Below are 13,111 nucleotides of genomic sequence, written 5' to 3' on the forward strand. Positions count from 1 at the left end.
TTCTGCAACCCACAAATCTTCAACCTGTTCTCATAAGGTTCATTCCATAGACCTGCTATCATCTTGGTCACACATCTCTGGATCCTGCCTCCTCCCCATCAAGAACAAACTCTGGCGCCCAAATCTGGACACAGTAGTCTAGATAGAATCTTATCAAGGCTCGATATATATGTGTGTGTACTGTTATGATATATATCATCATCATAATGTTAAATACGGATACAGACCTTATGTTCTGTTGCAAGTGATATATATATATATATATATAACAATCTTTATGGATAAATAAGTTCAGAATCACTGCTCGGTTTAAATCAGATTTATGGACAAAAAAAAATAATAATAATAATAACAAACTGAAGCTGTATGGTTATTTAAATGGTTTAATGAAACTGCAACTCTTCAATGTATCTATAATACAGTTATTAAAAAAAAAAAAACATTTGTTCTGTAGTGTAGCTCTGTATCAAATATTTTCTCTATTCCCTTTGAAGTAATCAATAAAATGCAATAAAAAAAAAGTTTTGATGCAACACATCAGTTTTTACACTATTCCCAATATAAAAGGAAAGACAAACCAATTATATGGTCTACATTTTGCAGTCCAGCAAGTGAATGTTCAGATATTTACTTTGCCAATCATTGGACTCAAAATGGTACAATACACAGTAAACCATAATAATAAAATATTAACAAATATCTGTGAAAATATTAATAATAAAGACTACAATGCATACAAAATATACAGGCCAAAAATTAATGTTTTCTTAATCTCACATTTGTCTAAAAAGTGGTTTCTTTTATGTTGTACACATTCAAACCAGATTACCATTAAATGAAATATTAGTCTAATAACAATTTATTCCTACATGCAACAAAATTCACAGTACTCTGGTGAAAGCTCTAATAGTATGAAGTTGTAAAATAATTAAATCTTCACTTTCAATTCCCAAATGAACTGAGAATTAAAAAAGCTTTTGAAATAAAAGTGTTTATATTGAACATAATCAAATGAATACTCTATTCATGAATACTTATTTTCAAAAGTGAAAGTGCAACAAAAATAGACAAACTTTCAAGTTTCAAGATTTAAAAAAAAAATTTTTTAAAAAATGCATAAACAGAAATACTGGCAATACAACATATTTATCCTATGACGGCACTAAAAGAAAGAAGGAAAAAAAAGAAAATATTGTGCACACAGAGCTTGTTGACCAGAAATTAGATTTCATGAGTAAAACACAGTACAGGTAAACACACAATTAATTCATATGACAAAATGTAATCTTGATTTGATGAACAATAAAGAAATGTTTTATCAGAATGATATATGCAGATTTAATTTTAATAAATAAGAACTATCAAATTACAGTAAACTTTACATCAAACCATTACATCTCTTATGAAACTGCAAGTTTGCTATTGACAAGCTGTTGACTAGAAGTTTATCTAGAACTTTGGAAATAAAACAAAATACTATACCATATATCACTAAGAACAAAAAAGAAAAAAAGAAAAAAAAAAAGAAAGGAAAAAGAAAGAATACACAGTAAAAAAATTTGACATTACTTTTGATTTGTTCATTAAAGTAAATGGTTCTAATATATGTAGATACCAGAACAAAAATTTTAAAAGGTAAATGATATATTTATTTTCAAAGACAAGCATGAAAATCACTTTTGTTCATTATAAATATGATTGAAGTTTGAATAAATGACTTTTACAATTGAAGTAAATATACATAACTTGACGCACTCCCTGTTTTACACTAATTTAAATGAACACATGCATTGTATCAAGTATGGATCTTCTACAAATAGGGCATACACAGTGTGTTCTTATGAGTCTTAAGGAGCAACTTTCACATAAGCACACGTGTCGACATGGTAACAATGTTACACTTTTGGGTCGATCTTGGCACACAACACATAAATAACGGTCTCTCTCCTTTTCCAGCTGCCTTTGCAATCCTCTCATTTGTGGATTAATATCATCATCACTGCTTTCATCTGTTAATTCTAATTTTAATGTTGATGGCATTTTCTTAGCATCTCTATAAACAGTACTATGAGCCAGAATTATATTATTGTCCATTACCTCTCTAATATTAGCATTATTACCATCTTCATTATCGTTTGGATTATCACTATCTTCATTATCATTTGGATTATCACTATCTTCATTACTGGAGTTATCTGGCACATCTTCAGGTTCTCTTAAAACCAATGCTCCAACTATGACAAGATTCACTAAACCATGCAACTGTCTAAAGAGAATTCTTAATCCACTAAGTAATTTAGCTTGAATATATATCAAACTTTTTCTTAAAATGTTGAATGCTGGCTTATAGATATAATACAAAACAAGAAGTAGTAAAAGTCCCAAATATGCATTAAGAGGAATGGCTGCAAAGAATTCCTTGCTTTTAAGGAAGTTAGCCAATAATATTGTTTTCATATTCTGTAATCCATGTTCAGTACTTTTTTTAAGAAAAGATGCTAAATTCACACTGCCAGTAACTACTCCAATAAAAAGAAAAGTTAATGTATTAGGAAGGCACTGCAGTATAAGCAATGTAGCACACCACAAAAGAACTATAACATGCCGTAAGATCTCCAGTATCATCCATATCCAGTTTGTAAATATGTTAAACACTGAGAGAACAAGAGTATATATTCGAAAAATTAGGTGTAACAAAATGTGTAATACACTGTAAGTCCATGCAATACATCCGTATGCCAATCCAAAACAAACGTGAGTTACAGCGCAAACTCCGCTCATTAGTTCGCCAACAAAATAGCTAAAATCTTCAAATGCATACCATAAAGCTATTGCTACATTACTTCCAACATCAAAAACAATGCCCCATATATCACTCAAAACACCAAAAACTTCTGTCATTAGAAAATGATTTATTCCAAGCACAGCTTTAATAATGAGAGCAGACAGATAAAACAGCCAATTCGCTGTTGTGGCTAAGACACTTATTACTCCCATATTATATGTTTATACAGTTGAAGTAACATAGAAGATACCTGGGTTTCCACAGAGTCCTTGGGAAAAATTAAACAGCATCGGTGGAGATGGAGATATCAATGTATAAATTTGCATCTTCAGCAATAAACTTCTGGGAGACCTCCGATATCTTATTACAGCAAATATCATAAAAGTATTAGTCATTAACTACAATAAACTGAAAGAAGTCATCGTCTTACTTTTCACTATATTATGCGACAAAAGTTTCAAACAAAAAAATAAATAAATAAATAATAAAATAAACAAACCAAGTGGAAACTAAACACGATGAGTATAACGGCCGAAACACAAGTTTAAACAAGCTGCTACGCCACCTACTGAAATATTTCGGAGCATGATGGGATTTTTAAAATGATGACATTTTAAAAATACCAGAAGCGGCAGACCATATAGAGAATGGATAGACGACATAAAGGACCGGTGTGGAATGGGTTTGCAGAAACTGCGACACTGTGCACTGGGCAAAGAAAGATGGAAGAAGATAGTGAAGGAGGCATCGGACACCAATGGGCAGTGAGCTCATGGTTCGTGATGATGATGATGGTGAGTTTAAAAATCTAAACTTTACGAATGTTAGCAACACGGAGTACTAATTCTCTGACTTCGACTTAACCTCATGAGGTTGAATTTTTAAGATGATAAAAAAATAATAATAATAAATAACACGCCATAACTGAATGTGAGTTTTTAAAAGGCACACTTTGCACACATGAAATTGCATTATAATTACTTCAGAAAATGTAATCAGAGAACTAGACGTAATTCTACATTAATACTTTAATAAAATAAATAAATAAAATTGTGTTATGCAATAGTCAGAGCGCATGGAATATGACTGTCGCCGATTCATGTCCTCTTCCAAAGAAACTGCTGCCGCCATCCAACCCGAGAAATTTCAGTGGTATTCTCATGTGCAAAACGAATGCCTTGTATTGTATAAATATATTTTTATTTTTATTTTTAAAAATGGTTATACGTCCTCTTAAACTATTTTCGGATCTTTTCCATTTATTGTATTAAGAAATGATGACATTATTATTATACTGCTGAATCCTGAAAACTGAGGTTACCCAAAAAATGTGCACACATTTAATGAAAGCGCACAGAACCAGCAATGGATTTTGAGACCAACTTAGAGGCAACTCCGAGTTGCAGTTACGCCATCATTCAGTAAGACTTGAAGATCATATTTTATTTCAAAAAAAAAAAAAAAAATCTGCTAACGCCATTTTATTCTTGTATAGGGAGTAGGCGAGGTCGTTTTTAGCCCTATCTAACTTTTGGAGACTGAGTAGGCAGTTCAATCTGCACTGGTACCCAATCAGAGATAGCTGGCGCAAGGCTATCACTAATTAGGTGGCATGCAGTGAAGAGAATGGCTCAACAAGTGCCGCCATCTCGCGGTCCCTAACCCTAACACAATATATTTAATGCGTGAAATAATGCGGGTTCTGCGGTCGATTTTCTTGAGTTTACGGGACGAAAAACCCGAGTTTCCGGGAGAAAAAACCTGCTTGCCCATGCCAGAGATCGACTAACTCGGGAACCGGTCGAAATAAATTTCCTCTAGTCGCAGACCAGACTCGAAACCAAGCCTTTCTTCGTGCGGTCAAGCGCAGTGGTATGCAAACGAGCTACACAGGCTCCTGCAGCTTGAAGTATTTCACCTTGATTTAATTCAGTATTATTATTTATTTGTTTGTTTGTTTATCGTATAGCTTGTACACATGGTGAAAAGGGAATAAAATAAAATACATGTAAATATGGATTCTTCTGGGAGACTTCTGATATTCTCTTACATCAAATATCATAAAATGATTAGGCATTAACTACAATAAACTAAAAGAAGTCATCGCCTCACTTTTCACTATATTATGCGACAAAAGTTTCAAAAACAAAAATAAATAAATAAATAATAAAATAAACAAACCAAGTGGAAACTAAACACGATGAGTATAATGGCCGAGAACTCAACACTACGGACGTAGGGCTGACCAACTTATCCTGTGAACGGTTTGAGGTCCAATGATTAATAAACCCTCTACACTGCAAGGTAAAAGAGGGTAAAAGGAAGATGAGATGAGATAATATGGATAAGATACAAACATATAAAATTATAATATAAAGTAAAACATAGACAAACAAAATTCATGTATTTAACCTATGACAAACATGAAACAAAACTTTACTCATATTTTTACATTTATTCTTTTAATCGAATTGATAGCCTCTGGGGATATATCAAAAATGTCCTTTAGTTCACCTGGATATTCCATTAGCTTACTTACATTCCTGAACCATATGACGAATGGTTTGGGTCTCGGCTCCAGATACCGAATCCCCACTCCACAAGGGCAGTAGGGATATTCGGTATCTTTCCCCACTTTAATAGTAAGTCTCCACATACACTGTGACCTGTACGGATCCAATTAGCAGTTTTCCATATATTCCTGGGCAAGTCAAATCCAGAGAGCTTTTGAAGAATATTTATGTAGCTACAGACTTCAGCTGAGTCCATAGTGCATACCACTTTCGTCAAGCTGGCATTCTAACTGAGAAAATTACAGGAAATCCGAATGGCAGATCTTCTGGATTTCAATCTATCAGATAAAGCATGTGGAATAAACTCATGTTTTGGAAGGTTTTGGTTATTTAGGATTCTTTTATATTCACGAGTAGCTCAGTGGAAGTGACGTTTATGTCCTCTGCGCTTGGCCGCTCGAAGACTAGAACCTAGTGACTAGATTAGAACCTAGGTTCTAGGCTAGTCGCTGACTGGAGGAACTTTTTCTAAGCCTATCTTCGACCTGTTCCCCAGTTAGTCGATCTCTGGCACGGGCAAGCGGGTTTTTCCTCCTGGAAAAATCCACTTGTCCCGCTTGTCGACCATAGTACCCACATTATTTCAGACAGTAACATATCTTGTTAGGGTTAGGTACCAAGAGATGGCAGCACTTGTTTGCCAGCCTCTTCATCGGTGGCTGCTATAAGTAGTGATAGACATGGGCCAGCTATCTCTGATTGGCTACCGATGGAGATTGAACTGCCTACTCAGCCTCCAAAAACTAGATAGGGTATAAAGGCCTCCCTATTCCCTATTAGGGAATAAAAGGCGTAAGCCGATTTTTTATATTCACGAAGCAAAGCTTCCTGTCATCGCAATTCTGTAGGATAAATATGGCTCAGAATCGGGAGCCATTGTAAAGGTGTGCTTCTGATACAGCCCGATATTAAGTGCATAATGAAATTAAGTTATACATCTAATTTGTTGACATGATAGCTATTAAGCCAAACAGGGGCACCGTACTCTGCTGCACTGTAAATCAGACCCAACGTGGTGCACTGTGGGGTTGTGGCACTTGCACCCCATATAGTACTGCAGAGCTTCTGGACTATATTATTTCTAGTACGTACTTTAGCAGCAATATTAATCATATGACATGTGACAAAGTTCTATCCAAAATTATGCTCAAGTATTTAGGTATAGGATTAAACGAGATTAATGTCCCATCAACATATATCTCTGGTTTTTGATTTCCAAGTCTATTATTAAGGTGAAAACAGGAACATTCAGTTTTACCAAGATTTAATTTATTATTAATATTTAAATTATTTAGTCCGACATATCATTCATCAATATTTCTTCATTTCTTTCAATGGATTTGTCACTGATCACCAAAGCCAGATCATCTGCATAAGCAAACTTTCTACTAACTGTTTCAGGGATGTCTGTGATATAAAGATAAAAAAGCAGTGCTGCTACCTCCAAGCCATGTGGTAGCCCATTTTTAAGCACTCTGTGTTTACTGATACTTCCCTCATTTGCTACCCTGAAACATCGGTCACTTAATAATTTGTTTACGAGGTGCCCCAGTGTTTTACATGGGAAAACCTTAAGATAATAATAATAGGTAATACTAATATTAATAATTGTTATTATTATTATTATTACCTGACACCTCCAAGAACTCATCATGAGAGGGCACACTACTCTACTTCACTACACACATCATTCTCTTACTACTCAGTTATTCAACTACGCATAACGATACTACTACCATTAACACACAACGCCATCTGGCCCACAACTACCTCTTTTTTTCTGTAAATTGCGTCTGATCTCATGGTCGATTTGACTATTCGAGCGATGAAAAACCCGAGTTTCTGGGAGGAAAATCCTGCAATGTATGAGATAGATTAACTCACCTTTAATTGAAAGAGCTCATATAAAGATTCCTTTCTTCACTACGAGAATCGAACTCAGGTATTTTCCAATCTAAGGGCGCAATGTCCCGTTTGTTCTTCCAGTTGCGCTCCAGAGGCGCGGTTTATTATGCATATATTTATTAGAGATCATATTTTATTTTAGATGAAAGAGAAATAGTCATCATTCTGTCAACAAATCTATTAAATCTAAATTTCAAAAAAAAATTAAAAGAGTATTATTAGAGAGGAATTACGCGTTATCCTGTCTTTCAAATAGAAGAAGTTCAAAGGGAGAGGGAGAAGAAAGCAAAGAGTTCTTTTATCACCACGACTTCCGAAATACTGATTGGTTTATAATATGTTACTACAGACCTAAATCCTCCTTTATGTAAAGGAATTATTGTCCTCTCCTTCCACTCCCTTGGGACTTTGCCAGAGCTGAAACTTCAATTAAACAGCCTAGACAAATGCATCGCCAGTTCCTTTTCACTTTCTCATAAAATGCGAGCTGGTGTCCCATTTTATCTTATACTGAGAAGATACATCTGTAATTGCAGCCCAAATAAAGATATGCTTGTAACTGGGCTGAAAGTCTGCAATATCCTAAGTACTTCCTATCCATTTGCCTCTGTTCTCACATCACTCTCTGTCATCTCTGCCACAACCAATGCTTTTTTCTGGCGGTATGCAGTACCGGCACCTTTTTTCTTCAAAAAAAAAAAAAATCAGCTAACGCCTTTTTTATTCCCCTATACGGGGAGTAGGCGAGGCCATTTAGCCCTATCTAACTTTTGGAGACTGAGTGGGCAGTTCAATCTCCACTGGTACCAATCAGAGATAGATGGCCCAAGGCTATCACTAATTAAGCAGTACACAGTGAAGAGAGACGGCTCAAATGTGCCGCCATCTCGTGGTCCCGATATATTTAACGCTAACACAATATATTTAATGTCTGAAATAATGTGGGTTCTACGGTCGATTTTCTTAGTTTACGGGACGAAAAACCCGAGTTTCCGGGAGGAAAAACCCGCTTGCTCGTGCCAGAGATCGACTAACTCGGGAACCGGTCGAAAAAAAGCTTAGAAAAATTTCCTCTAGTCGACGACTAGACTCGAAACCAAGTCTTCCTTCGCGCGGCCAAGCGCCGTGGTATGCAAACGCCACATCCACTGAGCTACAATTTTTCTTAAGTTTTTAAAAATTTGCTGCAGTTTCTGAAATGTACCATGCAGATGAGCTGTTTCTAAATGAATTCGATATAGCATTCTGCAAAATCTAAATTTTTAATATTGCGATTTAATTTTTAATTGCTGTGATATGATCATGTTAAAAATAATTTTCATCAGTATCTAAATAGTTTTTTTATTCCACTGTTCAAATGTTATCATTGCAAAACCGAGCGATTTTCTAAAGGTAATTTATGAAGAATCATCTACTTTGAGCTTGAAATAAATATAACTGCAAATACTGTATTCTGCTATTTAATGAACAGACTAAGATCATTGCTAAGAATATGGTAGCTTGGGTAGTTCCTGTTTAGATGGAATTAGTGCCGAAGAAACGAGAGCTAAGGAATCAGTATATTTTGGTCTTTAGAAACACATAAATACATGTGTTTTCTCTGATTTGTTTTATCAGATGAATAATCCGAGGTTCTGGAAGGAAAACTCTCCGATCTTACGATGTGACCAGATTACTCACCTTCAGTTTGGAAGCCTATAAAATTGCCTCCTCTCCTAGATGAGGTTTGAATCCAGGTCTCTTTCAAACTGAGAGACATCATCTTCATCATCATTAAGATGATGATGAAGATGATGCAGAACAAAATTGATCTCACAGACCTCAGCATCTGAAAATATGGGATATGAAATGGAATTATTTATTTATTTTTAATTCAAAAATCATTTTGCAATAGCTACGCTGTCTTCAGTGATGACAACTCAGCATTTCGTTTTTCTTCATTTTCCAGCAGCATTCCACTGATTCAAAAATTAACACAGAATTTGACACGTCGTCAAATTCTGTGTTAATTTATAATATACGTCAAATACGTCAAATCGCCGTATCCTCGTCGATAGCTACTGTTACGATGATGTTACAGCGAAATGATTCAAGGTAAAATAAAAATGGGTCTGGTTGGCTATGTAGTTAACATGTTCACTCACTCACAAATTGACTGTGGCTTTGAATCCATTGGATGTTTGTAAATGTCTTATGTGGGAGATGAATTTGATCAGTCGTTGTGAGACTACAACTCCACTTACTGCAGACGTGAAGAAGCTTGAAACAGTTTCTTGTTTGTCTCTAGAGTAAGGTTTCAAAATTATGTAAGAAAAAGCAATTAATTAAATAAAATAAAATAAAAAGACAAAAAAAACAGAGTTATCCTGCTCACAATACTAATACACTACAGGGTTCTTGTTCTAATGAACTTCATAGATGCGTGTGGGGGGGGGGGGGGTGGAGGATCACATAAAGAAAACCCAACAAAAAAGTTCGTTAATCATTTTTATATGTTGCCAAATATTAGTAACCAGGTAAAAATAGCAAAATTATTCATTAATATTTATTAGAGGTAGTGAAGAAGTTTGAACTTTTTCAAACATTCCTTCCATCAATAAAGAAATCGTTGGCGTCATCGTTGATCAAATGCTGAATGTTCGTCAAGATATTCTCAAACATGCTGTAGTATAAAAATTCATAATAAATACAGATAATTTATGTAAAAATAACTTTCGTTGTTTTGAATCAACTGAATTTATATTAACAATGCAAATATGAAACAAGAGCAGTTATACCTGAAGTTAAGCGATTATTATTATTTATTTTTAATTGTAAATTCTAACAATAAAACGTTATAGACATACAATATGTTAATACCACTAAAACTGCAAACTTTACCAAACTGCAAACATTTCCAGCAATTTGAAGCCTTCAGTTAATAGCGTAGTTTTACGCTGGATGACAAAAACTTATTCAGAAACAGTGATGCCCATGATGGGTTTCGATTGATTGGTTGGTCACTATCAGTCCGGCAGACTCGTAGTAAAAGGTTCTGTTAAAGGTATACAAAACAATAAATAAATAAATAAATAATATTAATGAGCAGGATATAAGCAACACCACTTTCCACAACGGAAATAAATACAGTTTGATCAGATGATTAGGCTTATTAAATAATAGATGATTTCTTTTATTATTAATTGTTTATGTGTTCCATTGTTGATAAACTGTGTGTGTGTGTGTGTGTGGTTTAAGCTAATAAAACCTTTAATGAATTTACGGGAACCGTATAGGTTCCCGTAAATTCATTAAGGGTTTTATTAGCTTTAACTATGTTAAGGAACTTTTAGAAACAATATCTGCAGTGTGAATCTGCATATAAATCGAATTCTTATATTTCAATTTTCGATTATCATTTGAGCAATGTACTTCTCATACCTTTTATTATTATTATTATTATTGTTCTTCTTATAAAATAATATATATCTTGAACATAATATCTTGAATCAAATATATCTTGAACATAATATTTGTACTAAAATTAAAGCTCATACAGAGATCACTATCAGTTATTTGTCAGCGAGGTTAGCTGAGTTCTTAGCTAACCGCTCTCTAACCCACAGGCAGTGGGTTCGAATCTAGTCATGGGGCATGGATGTTTGTGATTGCACTTAGGTGGGAGATAAATTTCGGCTGGTGCGAGACTATCGCCCAGTTTTTGGAAGCCTGAAGTGGCTTGCAAAAAAAAAAAAAAAAAAAAAAAAAAGTTTCGTGTTTGGTCTATAGAGCAGTGTTTATGGATTAAGTAAAAAAAAAATAAATAAATGCAAAGTATATAATTCATAAAAATAGAAAAAATCTGTAGCCCAGTCATGCTACTAATGTACCATAGATATATACCGAAAACTGCCTATAGCGTGGTGTTATATAGAAGCGAGATGTTGAAATTCTTTTCCCTTTGGTACTTTGTTTAGGAAAGAGATTAAGATTAAATGGGATGACTAAAGCAGTTGATAACAACGGGGTTGCTGTACTTAGCTAAGAATTCCTGAACTCTTAGTACTGTTTGGCATAGTGCCGGGTCATGTTATGGTGCAGAAATCACGTGACAGATGCCCACTTGTGGGACTGTTTCTGATGAACTGCATTTAAAATGTGTTGGATAATAGTATGAAACAGAGTGAGTCATGATTCGCATCAGGCAATCAAATCAGCATTTTTAAAACTTTAAATATTACTCAATTTCTTGAATGTAGTCAATGCTATTTCTCCGAGTCCTTGATGTAACATTTTATAATATTTCTATACTGATATTAATGCCTTTGACGAAGAATTGATACATCACGTTTCTCTTTCAATATATGATTCATATAATTATATAATCATATAATTGAACACCATGGCTATTTCTGATTATTATTCATACCTATTGTGTTTTTGCTCTTGGAACTAAAATATTACATTTCATAAGTGGAAATACTCTCATAAATGGTATTTCCACTAGTTAAGGAAACTAAGAATAGTTTTTGTAATTTCTTTATACACAATTTTAATCATAGTGACTGTGACAGTGCCATAGTCATGATGGTGAATTTAGTATTAAAAATGATGTACTGGATTTTAGAACTGGATTATGATATTCATTATGTTTATATTATTATGATATAAACTATGTTATTTCAGATTCAGCTGGTATGAATGTAGTTGCATTTTTTTCCTTCCGAAAAAAAAAAAAAAAAAAAAACCTGTATCTGATTTTTATCCTTTGCAACAGTGTTTCTCAAACTTTCTGCGGAATCCTAAGGTTCCAAGAAAACTGTAAGAGTTCCCCAAGAACTTCTATACACATCTATAATTTGAATGAGATCTAGTTTCAGCGAATAGAGAAAAGTTATTAGATTGACTTATATCTATGTATTTTAAGCCTAAAAAAATTACTGAGCAAAGTATTTGTCGTTAAGTCAAAAATAATTTAGCCCTCATTTCCTGGACCATCTGTGGAAAAAAAAAACAAAAAAAAAACAGGGTATTAATACTATTTGATAACATAACGCAACTTGGGGAAAAAATTCTGACATCTTATAGATCCAAGGTCAAAAATGTAATTTTGGAAAATGGGATCTGAGTAAGGCATTTTACAGTTGCTCAATCACCACCTCTCTAAATGAATTTGACACCTGTCATTCAAACACGCTGTTAAATATTTCGACCATCTAAAAGGGGAATGTGGAACTTAAGAAACCACATGACGTCATTTGAAGGCGATTTCCTATCAAAATGAGAAATAAATAGAGAAATAACGTCTTTACATCAAACGTACTAAATGTACGCATGCCATGTTTTAGCAGAGAAAATTACTACAGCATTTCGATGATTCACGAAAGTTAAAAAGTAAGTGTTCACTTTTAGGTATTCTGTAATTTTTCGTTTCCGTATTTTAATTTGTATGTTTCACTCTGTACTTCACATCCACATATAAAAACCAGTCAAGTGAAGGGATAAAGCTCTTTAAAATTTCTTTAAAATCAGCAGGCACCCTTTGTATTCCGATCAGAGTGAATCCTAACACTCTCTTGCCATTATCTGTGTAGCAAGTGTAGTTAATAATAGTTTCAAAGAGATACCAAACAACTTTTAACTTTTGAATACTCTAGGCCAAGTTTAGTAGGAACACTGGCACCCCCATCAGAAAAGAGAGAAATCAAAAGAATCCATTGTGAAATTTCGGCAATTTATTCATTTAAGATTTTTTTAAAGCGATCGTTGATTTGGATGTCTATTTGGATTGATTTGGTAGTTCGCGACATCAAATATAATTCTTAAACGTGGGAATAGACTAAAACAATGCGCATATATCCGACAGGAT

General features: G+C 34.0%; 1 protein-coding gene across 1 annotated transcript; it reads right to left on the minus strand.

The window, feature by feature from the left end:
• Window positions 1-425: 425 nt before the first annotated feature.
• On the minus strand, window positions 426-3,262 carry LOC150103940 (uncharacterized). The gene has a single exon (XM_090396640.1). The coding sequence runs from the start codon at window positions 2,995-2,997 to the stop codon at window positions 1,774-1,776; it is 1,224 nt and encodes a 407-aa protein (XP_090252766.1). The 5' UTR covers window positions 2,998-3,262; the 3' UTR covers window positions 426-1,773.
• Between the last annotated feature and the right edge of the window lie 9,849 nt (window positions 3,263-13,111).

This window comes from Typopeltis vanoorti, chromosome 8 (genome assembly GCF_054136105.1).
Source record: "Typopeltis vanoorti isolate ZY-2024b chromosome 8, IOZ_Tvanoo_1.0, whole genome shotgun sequence".
Lineage (NCBI taxonomy): Eukaryota > Metazoa > Arthropoda > Arachnida > Uropygi > Thelyphonidae > Typopeltis > Typopeltis vanoorti.

Bases quoted from the DNA above. Each gene is read 5' to 3' on its own strand.
- LOC150103940 (XM_090396640.1), bottom strand. From the start codon at position 2,997: ATGGGAGTAATAAGTGTCTTAGCCACAACAGCGAATTGGCTGTTTTAT.